Here is a 25268-nt window from a genome sequence, read left to right as displayed (position 1 = left end):
GAGGGGAACGGAACCACGCAGAGAGTGTACTTCAACAGGAACAATTCGGTGGTGGCTCCGTTATGTTTTTGCAGGCATTTCCATGCACACCAAAACGCCATTGGTCAGGGTACACGGTAATCTGAATGCATCAAAACGACATGCTTAGACCTGTTATCCTGCCACACATAGCCGACAATTGTGGTATGTTACTTGCCCAAGACAATGCGCCATGTCATGCCGCAAGAGCAACGCAGAGTCCGGGCTTGAACCCCATAGGGCATGTTTGGGACGCGCTCAAATGCTCCATACGACAAGGGCCACAACCAGGTAATCTCGGACTACTTGAGCAGGTGGCGGTCCATGCATGGACTGGGATTTTCCAGGGGACTATCCAAAGATACATTCACTCCATGAGGTCGCGCTGTCGGGCATTTATTGCTGCAAATGGGGCCTTACGAAATATTAAATAAATTGTGACTTTCTAAACTGACAGTGGTATTAAATGACTTGGCACAGATCATTCACTTTTCAAATGAATTAAATAAAATGTTATGTAATTGTGTCGGACGAGTTGATCTTTGAATCGTGATAAATAAACTTGTTTACTATCGAATAGTTTTTGAGCTATTGTCTTTAAACTCGTGTGACTAATTAGAAATTTTGCTCAGTGTATTATAAGAAAATTGAAGGTCCAACACGAAAACTTGATTTCCTTAAGATTCTCCTTGATAAACATTAATGGCTATCAGTGTACCGCAAGAAAAGGTCTGAAATAAAAGTATTACTTGGAGACTTTAAGTTGGCAAAAAGGTGACAAAGAGGCAAATCCAGAGTCTGGCGGGTAAACTTATCTTAATGACTCATGTGGATTCCATACGCGCAGACTCTTCGATCGTGCTAATAAAATTAAATGTGCGTGGCACAGGACGTTGGTCACGCAATATATATCTTATGTTGGCTGCAGTTCTTGGACACATTCAATGGGACTATGTCAATGGTAGATTGCCGCCCTGGGATTTCAGTTAGCATTGATGCCTGTAATGTATCAGCTAGAGTGTTCTGTAATGTCGAAATCATATACATGATATGGTCAAACAAGATATCTGAAATGCCCATAAATAAACATAAAAGTGTTAGCATTAAAACAGGCAATTCAAAATGGGCGCCTCATATGAATGTTTTTGTACATTCGGACAATATGGCAGCTTATGATTGTGATAAGGAAAACGGTTCTTGCAAAAACACTACCGTTAAGAATTCTTTGCGCAGAGTATTCTGGTTATCAGCGCGCTAAAACTTTCTTCTTAAGGCTGTGTTCTACAAAGGGTCGTCAAATGTGCTCGCAGATAGTGCGTCTCGTTTACATGAACGAGAAGGAATTAACATACTTTTATTGTATACGCGTAACGCCGGGTATATAGTATAATTCCAATTAGCTGAACTTGACAATGCAATGAAGCAGTTCACAAGAAGTGCTTTTGCCGAAAACACAAAAAAGGCCTACAAACCCAGCAAAGACTATTCACTATACAATCGTAATTCTATAAAGCAATACCTTAACAGTATGCGTCTCCTGTATGCTGAATGGGGACTTCCAAACCCTCTCCGAAATGACTTTGCCTTACAATGCACATTGACGAGCATACGACGGACTTTAGGTGATAGCGTGAACAGGAAATCACCGATCATCCCAGATTTGTTCCTCTAAGGATGCGTCGGTCTTGGCTATAGGTCTTTGTATGTTTTATGGCCGACTTCGAAAAGGTTATGTTTTTCCTGAAAAATTTCCTCCGAAAAGCACCTTCGTCATCGTGATATTAGTTTTTTTTCTCATGGGAGTCATCATTACGCATAAGGTGGAACAAGGTAATTCAATATCAGTCAAGGCTCTTTGAAATCCCACTGGCACGCATAAGAGGCAACGCGTTATGTCCAATCAAGGTTCTATTTAACTGTTTTCAACTCACGGCCTATGCATCGTAAGATTGTCCCGCTTTTGTATTTTGGTATAATGACAGGCTAATAGCCATGATTAGCAGGGGCTTTCTCAGCAGAGCTATCAAGGGCCTATCCAATTATAGTTACAGAAGAGGTGGTGGCACATTTTGTTACGTAGTAGGGCTGCCCGCGCAGTCAATAAAATGCTTGAAGATTGGCGGTGTAATTGTTTTGAGAGGTACATTGACAATGACTTTGAAACTGGACTCCACCTCAAAGACCAGATGCAAGCGGCTTTATAATGAATCTCTGAATACCATATATATGTTCCCTACTTCCTACACCTACTACTAGTATGTTGAGAACTGGACGATTGTATTCATTCCTGCAATTATTCATATTTGTTTTATGATTTACCATTAATGTGCTATGTGTTGTCATGATATTATATATGCTTGTATGTATGTATGTATGTATTTCTTTAGACCTTGCGATCAAGGATAACCCGTGAAAGTGCAAGCACCTATTTCCAACGGGGTCCTTTGTTTTTGCTGAAAGGACAGCACGCTGAAGAGACAGTGGAGGGATACAAGGATGTCCGGGTGCGAGACCCTAGCTCTTTTCCGAAGAGACCCCTTGGTTCTTTTACGTGCTCGGTGTAAAGCACCGATACACGGGGTACAACTTTCCTGGGTTATTCCAGTACTGAGTACACCACTTTTCCAAGCACTACCCTTTAAATGCCAAGCGGCAGGCAAGGGAGCTACTTGTACTAACTTTTAACGTCTTTTGGTATGACGCTGCCAGGGATCGAACCCACGACCTCCCGCTCCGTAGGCGGACGCTTATCCACTAGGCCACGGAGACGGTTATAATTACCTTGTTCCACCTTATGCTTATATATCAGTAACTGCCAGTTGCGCTGATCTGGGTTTCTTATATTGTTATTATGTATGCGCTTACTCTTAGTTTGTAGCTGTAGTAAGTTGTATTAGTAATACAGCTCCCAGTACCACTCATTAGTGTTGGTCGTTTTTTAATTATTAATATTTGTTATGTGCACGTCAGATGTATGCCTTAAACACACATACTGACCCCAAACAATACAATGGTATTATTTTGTATAATTATGTATGGCGCAAGGTTAAAAGCCAAACTTCTACCTCAAAATGATGGTCGGGAATCGTTTCCAACTGCATTGTTGACCTACCGTGACTGAGGAGATTAGACAGTTATCACTGCTCCAATGGTTAAACTACGTGTTAAAAGTATATTTAAAATAGCTATGTATATTCATTACGCTGAAGTTTGTAAAAATGGGCCGCTATGTAATCGTTCAGTGCAGCCCTGAAGCGTCCCAGTATGCTTGCATCTTTGTTAGTAAGTGGCTGCTTTTGTGTCAATCCCGTATATATAGTACCGCCGTGATACACCAGAGCGTGAATTAGTGCTAATTCAGCACTGGAATGAGAATAAGAAGATATACAACGAGTTATTGTAGGTAAGTTGGTTGAATCTGGCATATCCATTTGCAACGACAAACAAGCAGGAAAATCACAGAGTGAAAACAGAAACGAGATAACCGAGCTTTGGAACACTTTCGGAAATACTGATAGGGGAGATAATCGCTACTTAAGGATCCAAATAGTAGAGTTTAGTTATAGAATCTAACCATGGGCATCGTTTGTGCTTTTTTATACACTCTCCAAAAAGTAAACGGATATGGTGTCAGAACAAATAATAAGAGGTAAAAGCCCGTTTTGCCTGTCCAGAAATGAATTTCAAGTAATGAAAAAATCAATATTTTTTTTATCAGAAATAAGAAATTCTGCTGTCATCAACGGTTAATTTCTATACTTTCGGAAAGAAAGTGTATCATATATTTTCGCGTTTTCAAGCCTTTTGTAAAGATCCAAGTGGAATTTCTTTAGACCTTGCGGTCAAGGATAACCCGTGAAAGTCCAAGTACTTATTTCCAACGTGGTCCTTTTTGTTTTTGAGAGAAAGTGGTGAGATATAAGGAAGTTCAGGTGCGATACCCTGGCTCTTTTTCGAAGAGACCCCTTGGTTCTTTTAAGTGCTCGGTGTAAAACACTGATCCACTTGGGTACAACTTTCCTGGGTAAACCAGTACTGAGTACACCACTTTTCCAAGCACTACCTTTCAAATGCCAAGCGCCAGACAAGGGAGCTACTTGTACCAACTTTTAAAGTCTTGGTATGACGCGGCCAGGGATCAAACTAGTCCAAATAATTGTACTTTGACGTTTTTTTTTACGATTTTTGATATGGCAAATCCTTTATGTACAAATTGTTTTGTACGAAAAGTGGGTAGTCATTCCGATGGGGATTCCTGGTTAAAGCATATTGCGTCTATAAAATATCTTAAAAACAAGAAATATAACCAGATAATGTATTTTTATATTAGTTCCGAACACAAAAAATAAATATCCAACGAATAATTATGAGTTTGATGGGTTTTTCTTCATTTCATTCTGTCAAAACATAATGATATATACATAAAGGGCACCTGCAAAGCTGCAGTTCACAATTTTTACAACAATCAGAACATTTCCGCCATGGCCAAGTCGTTATGATTGTATTTTCGAGGTCTATCTCGAAGCTTGTCGGAGGTGGCCGAGTTATAACGATTGGGTCGAGTTGTTCTGCTTGGCATAATTGTTGTCTGTGTCAGTCAACTTTTGTTTTATTGGAAAGGTAAATAATGTGTTTTAATGCATTAAATGCTTGTTTTGTGCAAAATAGCTTTGCATTTCCATGGTAAAATATGAATATAAACCTTTATTATCCATTTCAACCATAAAATACTTCAATAATACTTCAATTATTACAATTTCAATATTTTTCAAACACCCCCGTTTTTGCACTAACCCGTTAAGACGTTAGGGATTGGAAGAATCCCGTATAACACGTCTATTATTTTAGACTAGGGATCGAACCCAAAACCTCCCGCTCTGTAGGCGTAAGCCTTAACCACTATGCCACAGAGACAGTTGTTGTAAATCAAAACTAAATTAAAGCATCATATTATATTTTCAGATGTATTTGAAGTCCATGGAAGGCTCTTTGACCACAAACCTGTTCTGCAAGGACACATTAAAGCGTTTGTTAGAGAATTTGAGGTTCGACTATGAAGTGACACTTTTATTATAAGTTGATAATTTTATGTCCACTAGGGCTGCAATAATACCCAATAAAGAGGATATTATGAAAGCATATTTTTCTAACATCCTGTATCATGTTCAATTTGGTGTGCAAATTTGTATTTATCACGACCCAGGATGTTCATACACCAATTAGGAGATGTAAAGGCCTTGGTGTGGGGCATGAACTCTAGAGCACTGAAACACTAGCACAGCGCTCTTACCAACTGAGCTAACCAGGCAGCAGGCTCATAACCACACACACTACACTCCTCCTATTAATCATTAAAGCCGATGGAGGCACTTATGCCGTTTACCACTGCCGCCATTAAGGTAAACCTGGGAGGAAAAGTGCCCACCTGTAGGGCCCGAAATCATGACCACCAGAACACTAGCCCAGCGCTCTAACCAACTGTGCTGACTGGGTGGCTTGCTCTTACCCACACACACTACCGATGTGATACAGGGTGTTTAAAAGGAGCATCCTGACATTATAAATATTCCTTTTATTACATGCCTATATTTTTACCCGACGGTCGAAAATCCACAAGTCAGCGTCTCCTTTAGCCTAATAACATCTGATTTTTTAGAGTCACTGTCTGTTGTTTTTTTAGATTCATGGCTTTTATTTGTAAGTCATGTTTCAGATGCTTGGTTTGTATTTACAATTTGGTATAAAAATGGTGATGGGGAAATAATGACAGTGAGGGGTAACAATTAAAACAGGAGTGATGATAATGACTATGGAAGGACGGACAGTTACAGACCGGGGAGTAACAACTAAAATGGAATGGGCTACAGTATTGCAATAATCACATTAAAACTTCAGTAAAAGTTTACAGATTATACATTATCATTATTGTCGTCGTTATTGTTGTCATCATCATTATTATGCCCCCGAAGGTGGGCATATTAAAATCGCACCGTCTGTCTGTTCGTCCGTCCGTCCGTGTGTCGGCTCAAGAACTCGTGTTAGGGCTGTAACATATCAAGACGATGCGGCCCGTGCAAGACCCATGTCCCAACCTCTAAGGCCAAGGTCACACTTAGTATTTATTCACAATGGAATGCTGAATATAAGGACATAGAGTATAGGTTTTCGTGTCTGGGCTGTAACTTTCCCTTGTATGGACATATTTTAAAATAACTTGCCACATGTGTTCAACATACCAAGACGACGTGTCACATGCAAGACCCATGTCCTTACCTCTAAGGTCAAGGCCACACTTAGGTGTTTATTCGCAATGGAATGCTGCACATAAGGACACAGAGTATAGGTTGTCATGTCCGGGCTGTAACTTTCCCTTGTATGGACATATTTTAAAATGACTTGCCACATGTGTTCGACATATCAAGACGACGTGTCGCTTGCAATACCCTTTTCTCAAGGTCAAGGTCACACTTAGTGTTTATTAACAATGGAATGCTGCATATAAGGACATAGAGTATAGGTTGTTGTGTTCGGGCTGTAACTTTCTCTTGTATGGACATATTTTAAAATAACTTGCCACATGTTTTTGTCATACCAAGCCGACGTGTCGCGTGCAAGACCTGTGTCCCTACCTCTAAGGTCAAGGTCACACTTGGGTAATTATTCACAATGGAATGCTGCATATAAGGACATAGAGTATAGGTTGTCGCGTCCGGACTGTAACTTTTTCTTGTATGGACAGATTTTAAAATAACTTGCCACATGTGTTTGGCATACCAAGACGACGTGACCCGTGCAAGAGCCATGTCCCTACCTCTAAGGTGAAAGATACACTTAGTGTTTATTCACAACGGAATGCTGAATATAAGGACATAAGAGTGTAGGTTGTCAAGTATGGGTGGTGTTTTTTTATGTTCATTGGCATTTTAAAATAACTTGCCATATGTATTTGACATGTAAAGGCAAGATCAACTTTTCATGTACTGACCCTGTTCATAGGTCAATGTCACATGCAGGGGCATTCGTCACATACTGTGACAGCTTTTGTTTTCATTATTATTGTTGTACAATATTCAAAGCAATTGTTTTGCTTATAATTACTAAAATTTAATATAAATATATACAAGAGAAAATTTGATTTTTTTTAATATAAATTTGGGGATGGTGTGGAGTGGGGTTGGTATGAAATCCGAAACAGACAAAAAAACTTCAACTAGGCAAGGTAAACTAAAAGTTATAGTAAAACATAAAACCGTTAAAAGACCAAAGTTCAATTCAAGGGGTATGTGTTTATTTCATCTTTTCAAATAAAAATGGCCTTAAAAAATGTGTTCTGATACCAAAAGAGTCAGTCAGTCTGACTCAGTCAGTTTAGCAGTCAGTCAGTCTGACTCAGTCATTTTAGCAGTCAGTCAGTCTGACTCAGTCATTTTAGCAGTCAGTCAGTCTGACTCAGTCATTTTAGCAGTCAGTCAGTCTGACTCAGTCATTTTAGCAGTCAGTCTGACTCAGTCATTTTAGCAGTCAGTCAGTCTGACTCAGTCATTTTAGCAGTCAGTCAGTCTGACTCAGTCATTTTAGCAGTCAGTCAGTCTGACTCATGTCATTTTAGCAGTCAGTCAGTCTGACTCAGTCATTTTAGCAGTCAGTCAGTCTGTCACTCAGTCATTTTAGCAGTCAGTCAGTTTGACTCAGTCATTTTAGCAGTCAGTCAGTCTGTCACTCAGTCATTTTAGCAGTCAGTCAGTCTGTCACTCAGTCATTTTAGCAGTCAGTCAGTTTGACTCAGTCATTTTAGCAGTCAGTCTTGAGTCTGACTCAGTCATTTTAGCAGTCAGTCAGTCTGGCACTCAGTCATTTTAGCAGTCAGTCAGTCTGTCACTCAGTCATTTTAGCAGTCAGTCAGTCTGACTCAGTCATTTTAGCAGTCAGTCAGTCTGACTCAGTCAGTTTAGCAGTCAGTCAGTTTTAACAATATACTCATGTATGTCATTGCAGTGCTTATGTTTGCTGATCAATTCTGCTCATTTATTTTACTCAAACTCTAAAGTTTTATAATTTATTTATGTAAGGTATGGCAATTAACAGAAAATATATATGCTATGAATAACTAGATATTGAACAACTAAAGAATAATGAGTTAAAATCTTCTGAACTTGTCATGTATTAAAAAAGTTGACCACAGCAGATATCTGTAACACTGCTTTACAGGAGAAGCGTGGAGGAAGAGAGGTTGAGCAGCTGGAGAAGATCTCCGGCCAGGTGCTCGATATAAAGGACAAGTACCTAGAAGAGATGAAAACTGCCCTTGACACCTTTCTCACCAACATACAGGCTAAAGGTCAGTAGGGTTAACAAAATTATTTACATTCTTAATATTTATGGAAATAATTCATGGTTCATGTAACATTGTGGCTTTGTGCTGTAATGGGCAGCGGTGAAATGCAAAAGCATAAACTTTTGGCCATAACTTAAACATTATCCTTCATGATAAATACATTGACCTGAATATAAAACAGAGCCTATGCTTGATACCAGTGACAATACACCAATGATACCCAGACTGTTTTAGTTACTTAATTATAGAATTATGGCATGTGTGTATGACAAAATATTGTAACATGGAGAAATTCGGTTTAAATACTGGTAAACATAATAGCAATGCTGTAAATTGGTTTGAATGTTGTGCATATATATATATGTTATCTGACTACACCGAAATATTGATCGGAAAAAGTGATTGTACGATTTAAGAACGTCAATAAAATGGCACTTATGTTTTCTTGATTACTGAAATTTGACCTGAACTTTGCTTTCTTCCCATTAGATCATGACCATTTCTCATCCAATCACAAACAAGCTGACATAAATATATAACATTTTATAATATCTTTTGCTTATACACTAACATGTTCTGGGGAAATGTGAATAACTTCATTAATAACCACATGTATGAAATTTTGATAGTTTGTTAATTTTATCATAGTTATTATGTATATTTCAGCATCTGTTGCTGTAGAAGTTTGCAAGAAAATTGAAGAGAAGGAAAATAATGTTGATGTAAGTTGAAGGTTATATATAAGTTTCAGAGTGTATGTTTTTTTGAGTAATATTTTAAATCATATACTTGTATATGGATTCCTTAGAGGAACTACCTAGAAGTTCCGTTTTCAAATAAACTTAACAAAACATGTCTGTCAATCAGTTAAACAGAACTTGATTGCAATGCCTTTTGCACAGAAGATAGGGCCAATGTAACTGCCTTAACAGCGGCTATGAACAGTTTTAGCACTTAAAAAAGTTTCATGGGTCAACATTCATCACAGAGCATAATTAAAGCTACAATTTAATTGGTCAGTTTAAAATGAAACCAATGTACCCAGTAAATGTATGTCATGTTAGGTCCACACTTTGATTCCCTCAAATTCATGTATAACAGTGAGGTATAAGCAGGACTATGCACTGTAGAGGCGTCATGATGTATTGATGAGATATGGATGATTGCCCGAAATTGAGTTTTTTATCTGGGCCAGTATTCAATATTGATCTTATCCTTATCCTTAGATATGCCTCAGTGATTCCATTCAGCCTATTGGTCAGCTAAATATACAGGCCAATCAAAACACTTAGTTTCCAATCTTAAATTTAAGTTCAATCTAAGAAGTTTATTGACGGGCTGGTCAGTTCCATGTGATACGTAAAGACTAAAAATTGTGCACTTAATTTTCAATTTAACTTGATGGATTGAAAGGGAAAGTTAAATTACGATCATTCAGTGCTTCATAAACTGAAGTTACTAGTATATCCTTTCAATGCATTGACAATTCTGATTCTGATAAACATAGCATCTTAAGTATACCTCTGGCTATAGGAATACCTCTGGCTATCAAACCCATGTGTATGATTGATTGAATGTTTTTGCAGGAAAATAAGTGATGTTATATGCCACTGTCCAAACAGACAATTTCTTTTGACATTATTTTTTGCTTATTGTGATACCATTATCCCAAAAAGTTATATTATGAGTGTAAAGCAACGCAGAAGTATTAAAATTAGGGTTTATTAGTGTATGAAAACATTTGTTCTGTGGTTTGTATGGATATTCTGAAACGATAATCTCACATCCCAGTACTTAAACCTTCAATAAGTTTCACTTAAATTAAAATCTGTAATCTTATAATAAAACATTTGAAACATTTTGAAACTGAAAGTAGGAAAACAATATTAAAATAGAAATATTCAGGGTACCTCATTATGTACAAGTTCCTACTAAGACTATTAAAGCAATAAGTGGCACAATAACTTGATAGTTACAATTTGTCATTCCCATAGGTTGGTCAGCTGGAGTTGGAACGCGATAGGCGAAAGAGGGAGTGGGACACATTCATGCAGAAGCAGTTTGAGCGAAGTGCAGAGGTTGACCGAGACATGGACGCGGAGATGAAGAAAGTAGCTGAGGAGTACGTGGAGATGGAGAAAAAACTACAGCAGCAATATGTGACCTCAACGTAGCTAGAGGGCACTTTCTTGTGTGACAATGAATAATGCAATTATGATTCAAGAAATCTACTGTAACCAATATCATTATATGCCTATCAATTTCCTTTTCCATGTCAAACAGTAAAAAATACAGCACATTGTATTGTAAAATCCATAGAACTTTACTGTCATTTTTTCCAAATCAGTATCAGCATATTTGCATGTGGTGAGAATACCCTCTTACAAACTGATGTTCATTAGATATATTTACATAATAAACTTACTATTCAGTTACATTCGATATCATAATCTGGTGGGTTTATTTTCAAGAAAATGATAAAAATCATTACTAAGCGCTATTGATTTATGACATGATTTCAGTCATGGAAAGCTGGGAAATGTCAAGTAAAATGTAAGTGTAAGATAGGATTATATTTAATCAAGTGAACACAAATAGTGATTATTAGTAAAGTATATAAAGTATAGTAAATATATCTTTTGGTGCTCACTGGCAGTCAAATATAATTATTATGATCTTACTCTGACCAAACAATTATTCTCTATATTCACTTTGTTTCTGCTTAAGTTAACGTATGTTGTTACACCAATATTTTTTCAGCTTGGCATATGCGATGATACCATGAGTATAACAGACAGCTTTATCATTATCAAACCTCTGATGAATGACATTGGGCATATGGGATAATATACAATGCCACAGACATGTTTACACTAATATCTGTCATTTTATTGTTAGGGCTATTCCAGTAAAACATATAATGAAGGGGGTAGGCAATTTTTAAATAGTACATGGTTGGGTGTCTTTATTTGCTACTTTGGACCCTGAAAAGTTAAATGTTAATGCTTCTATAGGGGGTGGTATATTTTAAAAGTGCCTTCTGGGGGGGGGGGGGGGGGGTTATATGTTTAAAAGGAATAGCCCTTAACAAAGAAATATGGGGAAAACAGAACTTTTTAATGCATTCCATGGTGGGTTCTAGAGTTCAGGATTAATACCAAAAACAGGATTGAGAGATTTTAACTTGAAGACTATTGTACAGTTTCAAAGATTATTTATGCCCAGACATTGTCATCAAAAAACAGTAGGAAGTAGCTTAAAATGAATATAAATGATTTAGGAAAGAATTTGGAAACACTGCTTTGAGCATAGATCCCTAAACTACATTCCATGCGTGACAATTATCTGTTAGATCCACTGTTTAATATGAGCGGTACATTTAGGGCCATAGTTATTGTTTCTCCCTTATTCCTTTCAGTATGGTAGTCTGTTCCTTGGCGTACAACATGTTGACATGTTTACATTAATGTGGGAGTGTTTTAGCAATGTGATATGAATGTTGTTAGTAAATGTGGAATGTTTCATTATAATATTATAAATGTTTATGTCAGTGCAATATATCTGTGATTTAAAATAAACAAATGAACATTTAAGGATATTTTATTTTTTCTCTCATTTATATGTAAAACTCAAGAGGTGTGAGAATATATATTATCATTTAAAGACACTTAATTCTCTTGATATTATTGGATAGATTGTTTAGAACTTCATCATAAATTGAAAACGTTAATAAGGGGACTAGACACCAGGCCCCAATTTCTCGAAACTTCTTAAGCTTAACAGGCTTAAGTCGCTTATTTCAATTAGCCAAAATACATACTAAAAATGGATTTTGATAAATGAAAAATGGTTTATTCTGATAATCATACAGATTATTCCTACATAATGTCTAAAAAATCTTGAAGAAGTGAATATAACACATTTTATAGAACAACAAAAATAGTGAGATTAGCTTAATCCTGTTATAAGGGACTTAAGAAGTTTCGAGAAATTGGGGCCAGATGATACAACTGCAAAAAAAGAAGAAAAACTGATATTACTGTATACAATGAATTAAATCTTTATTACTGATGTATCACATCGCTAATGACGCATGTACGTATTTTTCTAATTCAAGTTTGTCTATCATGTAAATCCCAGTCAATTCAAAAATAGCATTGGTATAATTATCTGTACTTATAGCGCGACTTTCAGATGCTAAATATACACACTACAAAATTGGAAACCATTATGCCCTACCTTCAATGGATAAACTCAGTTAAGACAGCAACAAAATAGTCTTTTAATCATGTAAAATGGTGTATTTTCTGCCTTATACTAGCTTGTATTAACAATTCTAGCCTTATTTTGAGCAAATACTGTATATGCCAATTTTGGGACCATCTGGTGTCTAGCCCCTTTGATATCATCAGCATTAGCTTGAAAGTTTGACTAATCATGAAGTTGCTGGACTAACTATTGATCTTCAGCACTTTATTCAATTTTTGAGACAACTGTTACTACTGTTTTATCTTGACATATTACCACTTTATAAAGTCAAACTTGATTAGTTCACCATGATGCCATTATCAAATTCAAAAATGTTTTCTTCTATTACATGTCTATATTTCTCTAATTCTTCAAAAAAGGTTTTGCCAGAAATTTATAGTGTCAATCCATCTGACAGCAAGATTTAGAGTAAGATTGATAATTCTTAAACAGAATGGATTATTTGGTACAAATCTTTAGTTCCTACACACATCATTCAGTGTAAATACATTACACAATAGAAATTGAAAGACCAGTTTTGAAATTATTTCATAAATGAGTTCCTAACTTGATGGTCTGAGCCTACCAAAGTCTCTAATATTCATGGTCATAGTCATGGTTTTTAGTACGCAAGGCTGGTTTTCTCTCCAAGGCTTTATGATAACTTCAAATACAGATTGACCGTTTTTCAAAATAATTTATAGAAAATATGCCTAAGGTATTGGAGATCTTTGACCACTTGTTCAAGCCAGTCATTTGCCAAACATTATGGCAGCAAGGTTCTCCTTACACTTGTCAGATACTATGATAGCTTTATTTTTTGGTCTGAAATGGATGGCCTGAAATTGAAAATTTATCAGAAGCAAATAACAGCGCTCCAATAGTGGCCATAATAAAGCATGTCATAACCAACTTTTTCACAATTTATTTCATCATTTCGCTGAATCCTTACACAAGAATAAAATTGACAAAAATAAATAATGCAAAACAGTGTGTAAAAATGTGTTAAACTTGGGTGTATAAAATAAATTCCAAAACATAAAAAAGTCGTGTAATTATACAGAACAAAAAGCAAGTAAAATCTTAAAACATATCGTACTTGAGACTTAGTGAAAAGCGGCGGACACCTGTCAACCCATTATTCACGTAAGTCGAAATAAAGCTTGTGTTGTATATGACATTGGTAGAAATGATATCCCTTAATTGTACCATTTTTAAACTACTCTTTAGAACCCCCTATCATGTTTATATCCTAGTATCAATTGTTTGATTTTTTGGGCCAATTACAACTTTAATAACCCCATAAAGTGATAATGATAAATGACAGGTCAAGGTAATCTTTTGAGTGAAATTTCACTATCTTAGGTTAAACAGTTTCTAAGTTTTTGTACCCGTAAGACATGGTCTAGCAACCACTAGTCCAACCAACAAAACAACATTTGCAAACAAATACGCCTCCTTGTTAAAGGGGGCATAACATACTAAAAAGACACCTGAATATTTAACCACACTATACGTAAACATTTTTATTTTATATTCGATTTTTTGGAGATAACGTTTGAACAGGTATATACTCCTGAGCATTACAGGATCAGTTGCCCATGATTGTAAACACACTTTGTAGTACAACAATATAACTTAAAATGTACAACATCCAGTATTAGCTGAATTGGACTAAAAAGAAGCTATTATTCCTATCAGTGTATCAGTCTCAAATACGCAAAGTAGAGGGAGCAGGCAGTAGTGGCCATACCTGAAAAAAGAAAACATTGAAAACATTTTACCAATAATTAATTTGAATGAATAGACACTAAAAATGTAGATCCTTTTATATGCCTGTCATAAGTCAGAAACAACCAACCATATGGTCCCAGTAACTTCAGTTATTGCCCTTGAATTTTCTTGAATAACTCAGTCTTTATGTTGTCCTCACTATAACCCAAGAAGCTTTTGCCTGATCATCACCTTACTTGGGCAATATGTGTATGGGCAAAATATCTTGGGTAGGTTCAATAACAGGTCATGTCACCTCAGAGTTCTGGCCCTTGAATTGCTTCAAATACACAAACTTTAAAACATAACCTAAATTTGACGGTTGTATCTTGTGACTGTTTGCCACTCTAGTTTACCTTTGCTATTTAAAAAAGTGGAAGAGCGATAATCAGTGTAAAAAATCATTTCAGAATATTGTCTTGTCAGAACGGAAAGACACATTATTAAACCATTGTTTTAAATAATCTATATGCTTAGTCAAATTCAGTTTGAATTTACCATTAAGGAATGTTCATGTTACAATTTTAGAGCCAAAATTCTTGTGAACAAAGCAGGAACCACCCAAGACCATATCAATGCTTGCCCATTATTCACAGCTGATCCAATACATCATACTTGCCACATGTTCTTATATTTTCCTAGTGAACATGTTTACCAAGTTTCATTTAAATATCGTAATGGTTCAAGGGTGTTCCCAACATCAAATTTCATGCAGGCCAACAAAGCTGACAGAAATAATGCTAAAGAGGACACAATGACCTGCAACAAAATCTCAACTTTTTTTGTTCCAGTTCAAAATCTCCAATCAGTATCCACATTATTTATATAAAAAGCTAGAATTATCAATGTGAAGTATTAATGTCACTAATTTTGATATTATTAACCGTATTTTCCTACTGACCTATGAAGGTGTATATTGCAGTATTTCTGCTCTTCTCATGCTGGGTTTTAAGCATGGATATCTGAACTTCTATTTTATTGTCCAAACTCTGAAGATTTTTTTCACTCTGTGTGTGCTGTAAGGAAATTATAGTCTTTGGTGAAATGGAAATTACTTCTAAAACCCTTAATACTATATACATATATAATAATATGTCCAACAGTCAATAACATTTTTGGAATAAATGCATTGGTTTAATTTGAAAAAAAGGAAATAGTAATGATGACTCTATAGTCTACACTAATTATTATGAAACACATGGTATTACTAACAGAAATTCTTAAACCATTTCTGAAAAATAAAAAAGACTAATATAAAATTTTAAAGCTAACATACAAATACATTTTGTAATGGCATATCCTCCCTTTCACTTACAATTTAGGTAAAACAACCTTAAATGGACCACGGTCATTGTTTTCTACAGTGCCTCTAGTTCTGCAGTACTTCTAGTTCTACAGTACCTCTAGTTCTGCAGTACTTCTAGTTCTACAGTACCTCTGTTTCTACAGTACCTCTATTTCTACAGTGCCTCTAGTTCTGCAGTACTTCTAGTTCTACAGTACCTCTGTTTCTACAGTACCTCTGTTTCTACAGTACTTCTAGTTCTACAGTGCCTCTATTTCTACAGTACCTCTATTTCTACAGTACCTCTATTTCTACAGTGCCTCTAGTTCTGCAGTACTTCTAGTTCTACAGTACCTCTGTTTCTACAGTACCTCTATTTCTACAGTGCCTCTAGTTCTGCAGTACTTCTAGTTCTACAGTACCTCTGTTTCTACAGTACCTCTATTTCTACAGAACCTCTGTTTCTACAGTACCTCTATTTCTACAGTACCTCTGTTTCTACAGTACCTCTATTTCTACAGTACCTCTGTTTCTACAGTACCTCTATTTCTACAGTGCCTCTAGTTCTGCAGTACTTCTAGTTCTACAGTACCTCTGTTTCTACAGTACCTCTATTTCTACAGAACCTCTGTTTCTACAGTACCTCTATTTCTACAGTACCTCTGTTTCTACAGTACCTCTGTTTCCACAGTACCTCTATTTACACAGTACCTCTATTTCTACAGTACCTCTATTTCTACAGTACCTCTGTTTCTACAGTACCTCTGTTTCTACAGTACCTCTGTTTCCACAGTACCTCTATTTCTACAGTACCTCTATTTCTACAGTACCTCTATTTCTACAGTACCTCTATTTCTACAGTACCTCTGTTTCTACAGTACCTCTGTTTCTACAGTACCTCTATTTCCACAGTACCTCTATTTCTACAGTACCTCTATTTCTACAGTACCTCTATTTCTACAGTACCTCTAGTTATACAGTACCTCTGTTTCTACAGTACCTCTATTTCCACAGTACCTCTGTTTCTACAGTACCTCTATATCCACAGTACCTCTATTTCTACAGTACCTCTAGTTCTGCAGTACTTCTAGTTCTACAGTACCTCTATTTCTACAGTACCTCTGTTTCCACAGTACCTCTATTTCCACAGTACCTCTATTTCTACAGTACCTCTATTTCTACAGTACCTCTATTTCTACAGTACCTCTATTTCTACAGTACCTCTATTTCTACAGTACTTCTAGTTCTACAGTACCTCTGTTTCTACAGTACCTCTATTTCCACAGTACCTCTATTTCTACAGTACAATGTACCTCTATTTCCACAGTACCTCTATTTCCACAGTACCTCTATTTCTACAGTACCTCTATTCCTACAGTACCTCTATTTCCACAGTACCTCTATTTCTACAGTAGTACTACCTCTATTTCTACAGTACCTCTATTTCTACAGTAGTAGGACCTCTATTTCTACAGTACCTCTATTTCTACAGTAGTAGTACCTCTATTTCTACAGTAGTACTACCTCTATTTCTACAGTACATCTATTTCTACAGTAGTACTACCTCTATTTCTACAGTACCTCTATTTCTACAGTAGTAGTACCTCTATTTCTACAGTACCTCTATTTCTATTCTGTTCAGCAATGACTGCAGGTTCTTCTCATTTATGGCATGCTGAAGTAAAGAACATGAACATTTAGAGTAATCATACAACATTAAGAACCACAATTAACATAATAATGCATAGCTCTGGCTTAAATATGGCACTGATTTAAATTCAAATGATTTCCCTTTAGTAACATAAATTTTATAGTAATAATATTTGTCAAGATTCGTATTGCCTAACAACTTTATCATAGTGTGCTTTCAGTTTACTATTTCTCTTTCTACCAATATATTTTCTAACAGTGGGATCTAACAGCTGATAACTGTCAATCCTGAATCCTGTCAATCCCTTCAATCCTTAAAGAAGTAAACTGCTGTTAATCCTGAATCCTGTCAATCCCTTCAATCCTTAAAGAAGTAAACTGCTGTTAATCCTGAATCCTGTCAATCCCTTCAATCCTTAAAGAAGTAAACTGCTGTTAATCCTGATTTCAGGATAAATACTGAACTTTATAACCCCTGTCTAAGGATTAAGCTAAGTCATTAAGCTCATAAACAGACTAAAGGTCCTATTTTCATCACTCATAGCCCATTCGAAAAATTTAGTATCCAGATTTGTTAATGTCAACAGAAGGTCTTACATCCAGCTATGCCGTGTTCACAAGTTCCTGCCCTTGAGTCAAGAAGTATTGAAGACGCAACACAATAATATGCAAGATAATGGTTGGTCAGTAAGCACACTTGCTTTTCAACAAGGTGTCTTGGGTTCCATTCACTGCAGTGGTGCATGTGAGATGGTTGGTGGTGAAATGAGATCCAAAGTACTCCAATTGATTTCCCGTTTAAAGCTGCACTCTCACAGATTGAACGTTTTCACAACTTTTTTATTTTTTGTCTTGGAACGAGCAAATTTTTGCGTAAATATCTGCAAACCTGTGATAAAAGACTGCTTACAAAATATCAGATAGCAGCTTTTCATATTTCCGTCCCAAAATTGTTGTTTTATGCTTTTTTCTTAAACTGTTAGTAACGGTTTAAGCCATAAAACATTGAATTTGGAATGGAAATATGAAATTCTGCGGTCTGATCTTTTGTCAGCAGTCTTTCACACTGGTAAGCAGATATTTATGCAAAAATTTGCTAATTCCAACACAAAAAATAAAAAAGTTGGAAAAATGGTAAATCTGTGAGAGTGCAGCTTTAATAGCATAAGAGCACACCTAAGGCTGTAATAACTTATATATCATTGTAAAATGACAAAGTTTGGACTAACCAATAATAACTTACGGCTTCTATGGCACGGCTTTTCTCCAGATTGATGTCTAGTTTCACATTCCCCTCGAGCTTTTTAATGGCGTCATCAAGTTTCGACTCTAGATGCTTGATTAGGATGCCTTGTTTCTGAAACAGTGTAACATGTGGACCTAAATGTGAGCTGTAACTTAAACGAATCAGTTGTTTTTCTGTAAAAGAACCTATATTAAGCACCATTATTTATACTGCTAGAGTTTGGTACATAAATCTAATAATTGCCAAGATGCTTTTTTTGCTAAACAACCAATTGTGAAAGCCATTCAAATTCTTATTAAGTGGTATTTAATAAATATAACTCATAAATAATATTTCTGTTCATATTTTGTGCTTTCTAACTGATATCTTACAATGGGCTGTCGATCACAGAGACAGCGCGCTTGGCTTAAGTTCGCTAAGTTTTGGTAAAACACTGGCATGGATAACTTAGATGCAAAACCTTCACCAGAGTCTCTTAATCATATAATAAATGGCCATTATTTGGATTATATGCAAAATAGAGTAATCTAACTTAACTAATCAAGCCCCAATTTCTCGAAACTTCTTAAGCTTAACAGGCTTTAGTCGCTTATTTCAAATTGCCTAAAAACATACTAAAAATGGATTTTGATAAATGAGAAATATCTTATCGTCATTATTATTTAGAATATTCCTACACAATTTCTAAAAACTCTTTAAAAAGTAAATAATACACATTTTATAGAGCTACAAAAATAGTGAGATTAGCTTAATCCTGTTATAATAGACTTAAGAAGTTTCGAGAAATTGGGGCCAGGTCATTAGATGGATGGGAACAGGTTTGTAAAGTTTAAATGCAATACATGATATATTTGGTGAGATATTGACTTCAATCTGCTTATATGCAAAACATTCAACAAGGTGTGACGCCCCTGCTGGCCTTTACACTAGGTTGAGTGAGTAGTATGGCTCTCCTTAATCTTCGAATTGTCAAGCCATTAAAACAAGGAAGATCTATTATATACAAGATCAGCTGTAGCACAGTAAATGTTAATTTATAGGTAAAGAGCAAACAGATGCATTTTGAAATCTCATCCTTAATTAAACACCATTTTCACAGTATCTGTATAATGTTTAAAATTGGAAAAGCACAGGCATAAAAAATATCAGACACAAACATCAAAACTTTCTTATCTTTTTCTTAGTTCCCAAGAAAGCTAACCTCTGTGTCATTCCTGATCATGGTAAACTCGCTCTTCTCCAGTATCACCATATCCTTCTGTACAGACCGGATCTGGGCCTGTAGCTGTTGTAACTTCACCTCCTGAAATATTGCAACATGTTCTTAATATGCAACTTTTCTGACTAAAATGAAGACTGGTCTTAAAAGTGGTCTAGGTGTCTGCCGATCACCCAAGATGTCGGGGTTGAAGGCCAATCAGGGTTGAGCAACTCAATATGGAGGCAAGTATCCAGATTTCTACAAAGGCAATAACATAAGGGTACATGCAAATCAATTTAGCTTATAGCTGTTTCCATAATCAAACTAAACTTAACTAGCCAGCTGTGATGATGTTATTTGTTTACCAGTTGACATGACACCCAATGTACATTTCTATGGAATTATTCTGAGATTTTCTGAGAAGTTTTTCTATGTTCTTTCCTGCAAATAACCACTACATTTGAAAGGATCATGTATATCACCGCATATTTCTGTGAAATTGTTTTGAAATTGGATCAACAAAGAAACAAGAAGGAACTTGGCAGATTGACCCTAATAAACATAATTCTTCAATAAAGCCATTTACAGACAGAACAGGCCTTTTGGTGCCTTTAAATTTCAATAGCTCACCCTCTGCACTTGCTTAAATTAAAAATAAAAGCTGATGTGCTAATAAGATATAGCGTTACATTTTATCTAAACATTAATTAAGCATGCAGTCTTCAAAGTTTGAAGCAACTATCAACAAATACATACAAGCCCAGTTTTTGAGACCATATCTCTCCCTTGCACCTCCACTGATGACTGTATCACATCATACAGAACCTGAGTCATTATTTCAGCCTGACGCTCCTCAAAACCTGTATAGAAGAATACGATGATATAAAATCAAGGCTGTATCAAAAACATGAATAATTCATGAATTCTACTATGTGTTTGTAAAAGTTTAAAAGAGTATTCAATGCTGAATCATTAAAATTAAAAATGTTGGAGAGAGCAAAGTGAGCAACCCCTTCTTGATCTGAACATTTTACAAAATATGTTTAAACTGACCTAGATCATCATATGGTACTAGGCAGAGGACCAAATTATAACATCACAGCTTTTAAGTTGTAAAACTGCAATACTAACAGTTAACAATTAATCAGCATAGTACTATTAAAGATATGTGATTTCATTGGCTGGATAAGATGGTTACTAGTATTATTAAAGCCAAAGCTTCATGTTAGCATGGTTATGTAGGGAAGTTTCGACAACAGGTGATTCCGGACAGGCAGGATTTTGACACTTCTTGCCACGCAGGAAATAGACATGACCAGTTTTTCTTTACACGGAACTTTTGATGCCTCAAACACCTGTGATTATGACAATTTCATCTGTTCAAGGGCTGTGATTATGACAATTTCATCTGTTCAAGGGCTGTGATTATGACAATTTCATCTGTTCAAGGGCTGTGATTATGACAATTTCATCTGTTCAAGGGCTGTGATTATGACAATTTCATCTGTTCAAGGGCTGTGATTAAGACTTAAGACAATACAATGTGCAGTTTGTCTAAATCTCCTGGGTGTGCCAAATGCATAACCCAGGGCTAAACATTGATTGGATCAAAATATTTATGAACATGTACCTGCATCTCTGAATCTTTTGCAAATGGTTAGTGTGTCAACACTGACAAAGGGGAGTCGGAAACCTGCTGGCGATCCAATTTTTCCAACATCTGTGTTTGAGCCTACTGCATCACAAAACAATCTGATCTGACGAGCTGCAACATTTAGATATTATAATAAGACATTCTTTGTTTATTAGAACCAAATATAAAAAAAGGTAATGTTACGTTAGATGTGTGAAGTACTTTTATCTAAGAAATGCATATTGATACAGCTATAAAATGAATCAGGCATCAAACGTAAACGTTTTTGAAACTCTTATTAAAGCTGCACTCTCACAGATACATACATGCCATATTTTCTGAAGACCATTCAGGGGGATTTGTTCAAAAGGTTGAAAATCCAGGGGGATTTTGGTTGTATTCAGGGGGATTTTTTTTAGCAGGTCTAAGTTGGCGAAAAGTACTTTTAGACACAAGTATAAAAAAATGTATTCACATATAGTTTGCTTTGAAAACCTCTTAACTTTTTCATTATACAGAATTATTTTATGTCATTATTTATCATATTTTTATGATACACTGTAATGCACTTACAGAACAAAATATGTCATTGGAAAAATATGTTTTCGAGACAATTAAATTAAATTTACCTTCCTCCAAAGTCTTTAAAAAAATTGTGCTTAATTCTATCAGCTTTGATGACTTTCAGACAATAAGAGAATAGAATAAATATTATTAATTACTTCCTTCCAAAAGAGTAATATTTTTTTGCCTTTGATAATTACTACAAATTAATTGATCACTTGTTATATATACCATTTTTACAACTTTTTATTTTTTTGTCTTGGAAAGAGCAAATTTTTACATAAATATCTGCAAACCAATGATATAAGATTGCTGACAAAAATCAGATCATAGATTATCATATTTACATTCGAAAATTAATGTTTCATGCCTTAAACCGTTACTAACGTTTTAGGAAAAATGCATAAAACATCAATTTTTGAACTTACATATAAAAATCTGCTATCTAACTTTTTGTCACCAGTCTTATAACTGGTTTGCAAAAATTGGCTCGTTCCAAGACAAAAAATAAAAAAGTTGTCAAAACCTTCAATCTGTGAGAGTGCAGCTTTAATAATTATATACCTAGCTGTTATAAAGCCTGTAAGCTCTAAGACATTCAGTGAAGTTGGTCAGATTTTTACAATTCAAGAGCCATAACTCTTAAGTAAACAATCTGGGCTGTTGACAAAACTTGTTAGAGATATATACCGTAAAAGTTTAGACTTTACTGTCTTTAGTAAAAATTGGATAACAAATGTTGAAATGCTCAAGTTGAAGAGCAATAAAGAAAAATTGGCGATCTATTATGACAAATTAAGCACCGTTACAACTCCTGAATAAATAATGTAATCTGGCTGTTGATTGAATCAGTCGAGAATTAGTTTGGTGAAGATTGGATAACAAATACTAATTTGTTAGAAAGTGGACATAGAGAATTTGGTCCAATTTTGACAACTTCAGCCCCAAAACTCTCTAGTAGAATAAATGGTACAATCTGGGTGTTGATCCAACTCTGTCAAGATGTTACACCATTAATATTGTAACCACTGAGTTTGACGAAAATTGGATAACAAATGGCGTGGTTATGGCATTATGGGGGGGTAGTCTAAAATATTAGACGTGTTATACGGGATTCTTCCAATCCCTCAAAAATCTAAAAAAAATCCGTCAACGTACAATTATTTGGACTATATGGGGGGGGGGGTTATGGCAATATGCACCAGTCAATTGTAACTACGCCCCCCCCCCCCCCAGGTCCGGGGAATAGCGTGGACTTTGACTTTTGGTCCAGCCAAGCCCGGGAACAATCCCAGTCCTGCGGGGACAAACTGCTGGTAACATCCCAGCCAAATGCCCTCGCACCCTAGGGACTCTAAGTAAGGTCCATAACCTGCCATTTTTGCAAAGCCACCTAAAAAGTAACAACACGGCCCATTTCCCCAGCTATCCCCCCGGACCTGGGGGGGGGCGTGGTTACAATTGAATGGTGCATTGAGGATCAGTCGGAAAATGTTGTCCATGATGCAAATACCAATCAATTAACTATTTGTGTTTTTAAGGATATCCTTATTGAATATTGGATTGATCCTTTACAGTTGAAGATTCGTTTCTGTCGACCTTACATCGTAGTCTTAGAACTGATGTGGTCTGTACCAGGTACCACTACATGTAGATACCAGGTAAATTTATACTGTACATGTTAATTGTAACGGATGCAAAGAAATGATGTAATCATCATGTATGGCAGGTGTACAATACAAAGTTCATAGGTAAGATTTATTATTACCATTAGATATCCTCCTCAGCGAACAGATGTTTGAATAGTGTTTGAAATAATAAAGCTTTCGATAAGTAAGAGCCATAATTCACAAGTTCACAAATTATCCTTAAGTAAGTTTCTTTTTGAAACGAGGCTGTAAAAGAATTCGGGCCAGATTCTATAATTACAATAAAGACCTCGAACAGCGGTTACGTCCCTTACAGTGTGTCAGCTAAGTAATCAGATGAACAGCAAATGTGTGCGCACACGCGTGTGCGTTTGTGTGTCCGAGCAATCTTGTTCGGAGCCGACCATATCTAGTACTTCAGGTATTGAATTAAAATGTCACAGATCACAGTTACATGTACCTGGTATTTGAACTGCAGTTTTGGCCAGTCTAGCTATCTGAATGAAAATACGAAATATGCGATCTGACCTTTTGTCAGCAGTCTTATATCACTGGTTTGCAGATAATCATGCAAAACTTGGCTCATAACCGGACAAAAAATAAAAAAGTTGTCAAAACTGTAAATCTGTGAGAGTGCAGCTTTAAGACTGTACTTTGAAATAATTTATAGTTATGTTACTGAAACTTTAATAAAAACAACATAAATTCACATTTGTAAACCAATCCACATACTGCTGATTTCAGGAGGGCGAGTTATAGAGACATTTGGAAGCACGGGAAGAGATGTGGTTTATGATGACATGGATACATTTCGCTACATGAAAAAAAATGATGTTTGTATTTACCTCTTGGGGAGGTTTTCAATATATGCATTTTCGCTAATGTCATGGTTTAACCCTTTGTGCCTTCCATGTTGGTTGAAAGCACGATTGTATGGCTCCTATAATGCAAGATTTGGGAAATTACAACAGCAAAATGGAGAGTCACTAATGTTTTCAGTTGGTTCTTTTCGGAATTAGTTGTTATTTGTTCCACAAAGATAAAATAGTGTACATAGGCAATATTGAAATATAAGCTTAAACGACAGCTAATGTCATAAAGTTTGCAGTATGAACATATACCTTGCAAATGACATCAAGTCTTCCACTTCCTTTACCATTTTGCCAGTTATTCACGTGTATTATTTAAACATATACAGTAATTTGACCAATCAAGAATCTTTGCAGTATATCTATATTTATGCGAAAAACTACAGAAACAAGCTCAGTAGCAAAAAGTTTAAACACAAACCCGGTTTAATGGCACTAGGCAAACGCCAAAGACATAGAGCATAAAAACAAAAAATCACAAACAAGAAACATGGAAGAACAGCATAAAACTCCGCAAGCAGCACAGTGCATACATACTTCATATATAAAAAAACTAGGTATGTTTATGAAGGACTGTTAGATACCGTCTTGGAACGGTTAGTAAAATATAAAATTACTGGGGGTTTAAATTAGTTTAAGTGCACAAACCTCACTCTTATCCCAATCTTATTTTATGGCTATGTCAGAGGAACTGCAAATAATGTTGTTATTCATAAGAAGACAGTTCTATATCACTGCTCTGGAGCCCTTCCACATAAGAATTTTACCATAATCAAATCAAATTATCATTGTTTTTG

General features: G+C 35.9%; 2 protein-coding genes across 2 annotated transcripts; one reads left to right on the top strand and one right to left on the bottom strand.

Moving 5' to 3' along the window:
• The first annotated feature begins 3594 nt into the window (after positions 1 to 3594).
• LOC128233077 (biogenesis of lysosome-related organelles complex 1 subunit 5-like) lies at positions 3595 to 11946 on the top strand. Its single transcript, XM_052946956.1, has 5 exons — positions 3595 to 3667; positions 4981 to 5063; positions 8227 to 8356; positions 9020 to 9075; positions 10348 to 11946. The coding sequence occupies exons 1-5, from the start codon at positions 3643 to 3645 to the stop codon at positions 10525 to 10527; spliced, it is 474 nt and encodes a 157-aa protein (XP_052802916.1). The 5' UTR covers positions 3595 to 3642; the 3' UTR covers positions 10528 to 11946.
• Positions 11947 to 13512: 1566 nt separating this feature from the next.
• LOC128231962 (mitochondrial calcium uniporter regulator 1-like) lies at positions 13513 to 23857 on the bottom strand. The gene is made up of 8 exons (XM_052945261.1): positions 23722 to 23857; positions 21387 to 21521; positions 20513 to 20616; positions 19757 to 19858; positions 18553 to 18666; positions 17281 to 17334; positions 15276 to 15390; positions 13513 to 14354 (listed from the first exon to the last, which is right to left on the bottom strand). The coding sequence occupies exons 1-8, from the start codon at positions 23795 to 23797 to the stop codon at positions 14299 to 14301; spliced, it is 756 nt and encodes a 251-aa protein (XP_052801221.1). The 5' UTR covers positions 23798 to 23857; the 3' UTR covers positions 13513 to 14298.
• Between the last annotated feature and the right edge of the window lie 1411 nt (positions 23858 to 25268).

This window comes from Mya arenaria, chromosome 4 (genome assembly GCF_026914265.1).
Source record: "Mya arenaria isolate MELC-2E11 chromosome 4, ASM2691426v1".
NCBI lineage: Eukaryota > Metazoa > Mollusca > Bivalvia > Myida > Myidae > Mya > Mya arenaria.
Note: the sequence above shows the minus strand (reverse complement) of the source record. Positions and strands in the feature narration are given on the sequence as shown.

What these genes read in the sequence shown, in the direction of transcription:
- LOC128233077 (XM_052946956.1), top strand. Translation starts at nt 3,643, where the DNA reads ATGGTGTCAGAACAAATAATAAGAG. An exon ending in GTCAGAACAAATAATAAGAG is followed by an intron (nt 3,668 to 4,980) that starts GTAAAAGCCCGT and finishes TTATATTTTCAG; the next exon opens with ATGTATTTGAAGTCCATGGA. An exon ending in CACCAACATACAGGCTAAAG is followed by an intron (nt 8,357 to 9,019) that starts GTCAGTAGGGTT and finishes TGTATATTTCAG; the next exon opens with CATCTGTTGCTGTAGAAGTT.
- LOC128231962 (XM_052945261.1), bottom strand. Translation starts at nt 23,797, where the DNA reads ATGGCTCTTACTTATCGAAAGCTTTATTATTTCAAACACTATTCAAAC. An exon ending in GCTGAGGAGGATATCTAATG is followed by an intron (nt 21,522 to 23,721) that starts GTAATAATAAAT and finishes TAAATGTTGCAG; the next exon opens with CTCGTCAGATCAGATTGTTT. An exon ending in CAAAAGATTCAGAGATGCAG is followed by an intron (nt 20,617 to 21,386) that starts GTACATGTTCAT and finishes TCTTCTATACAG; the next exon opens with GTTTTGAGGAGCGTCAGGCT.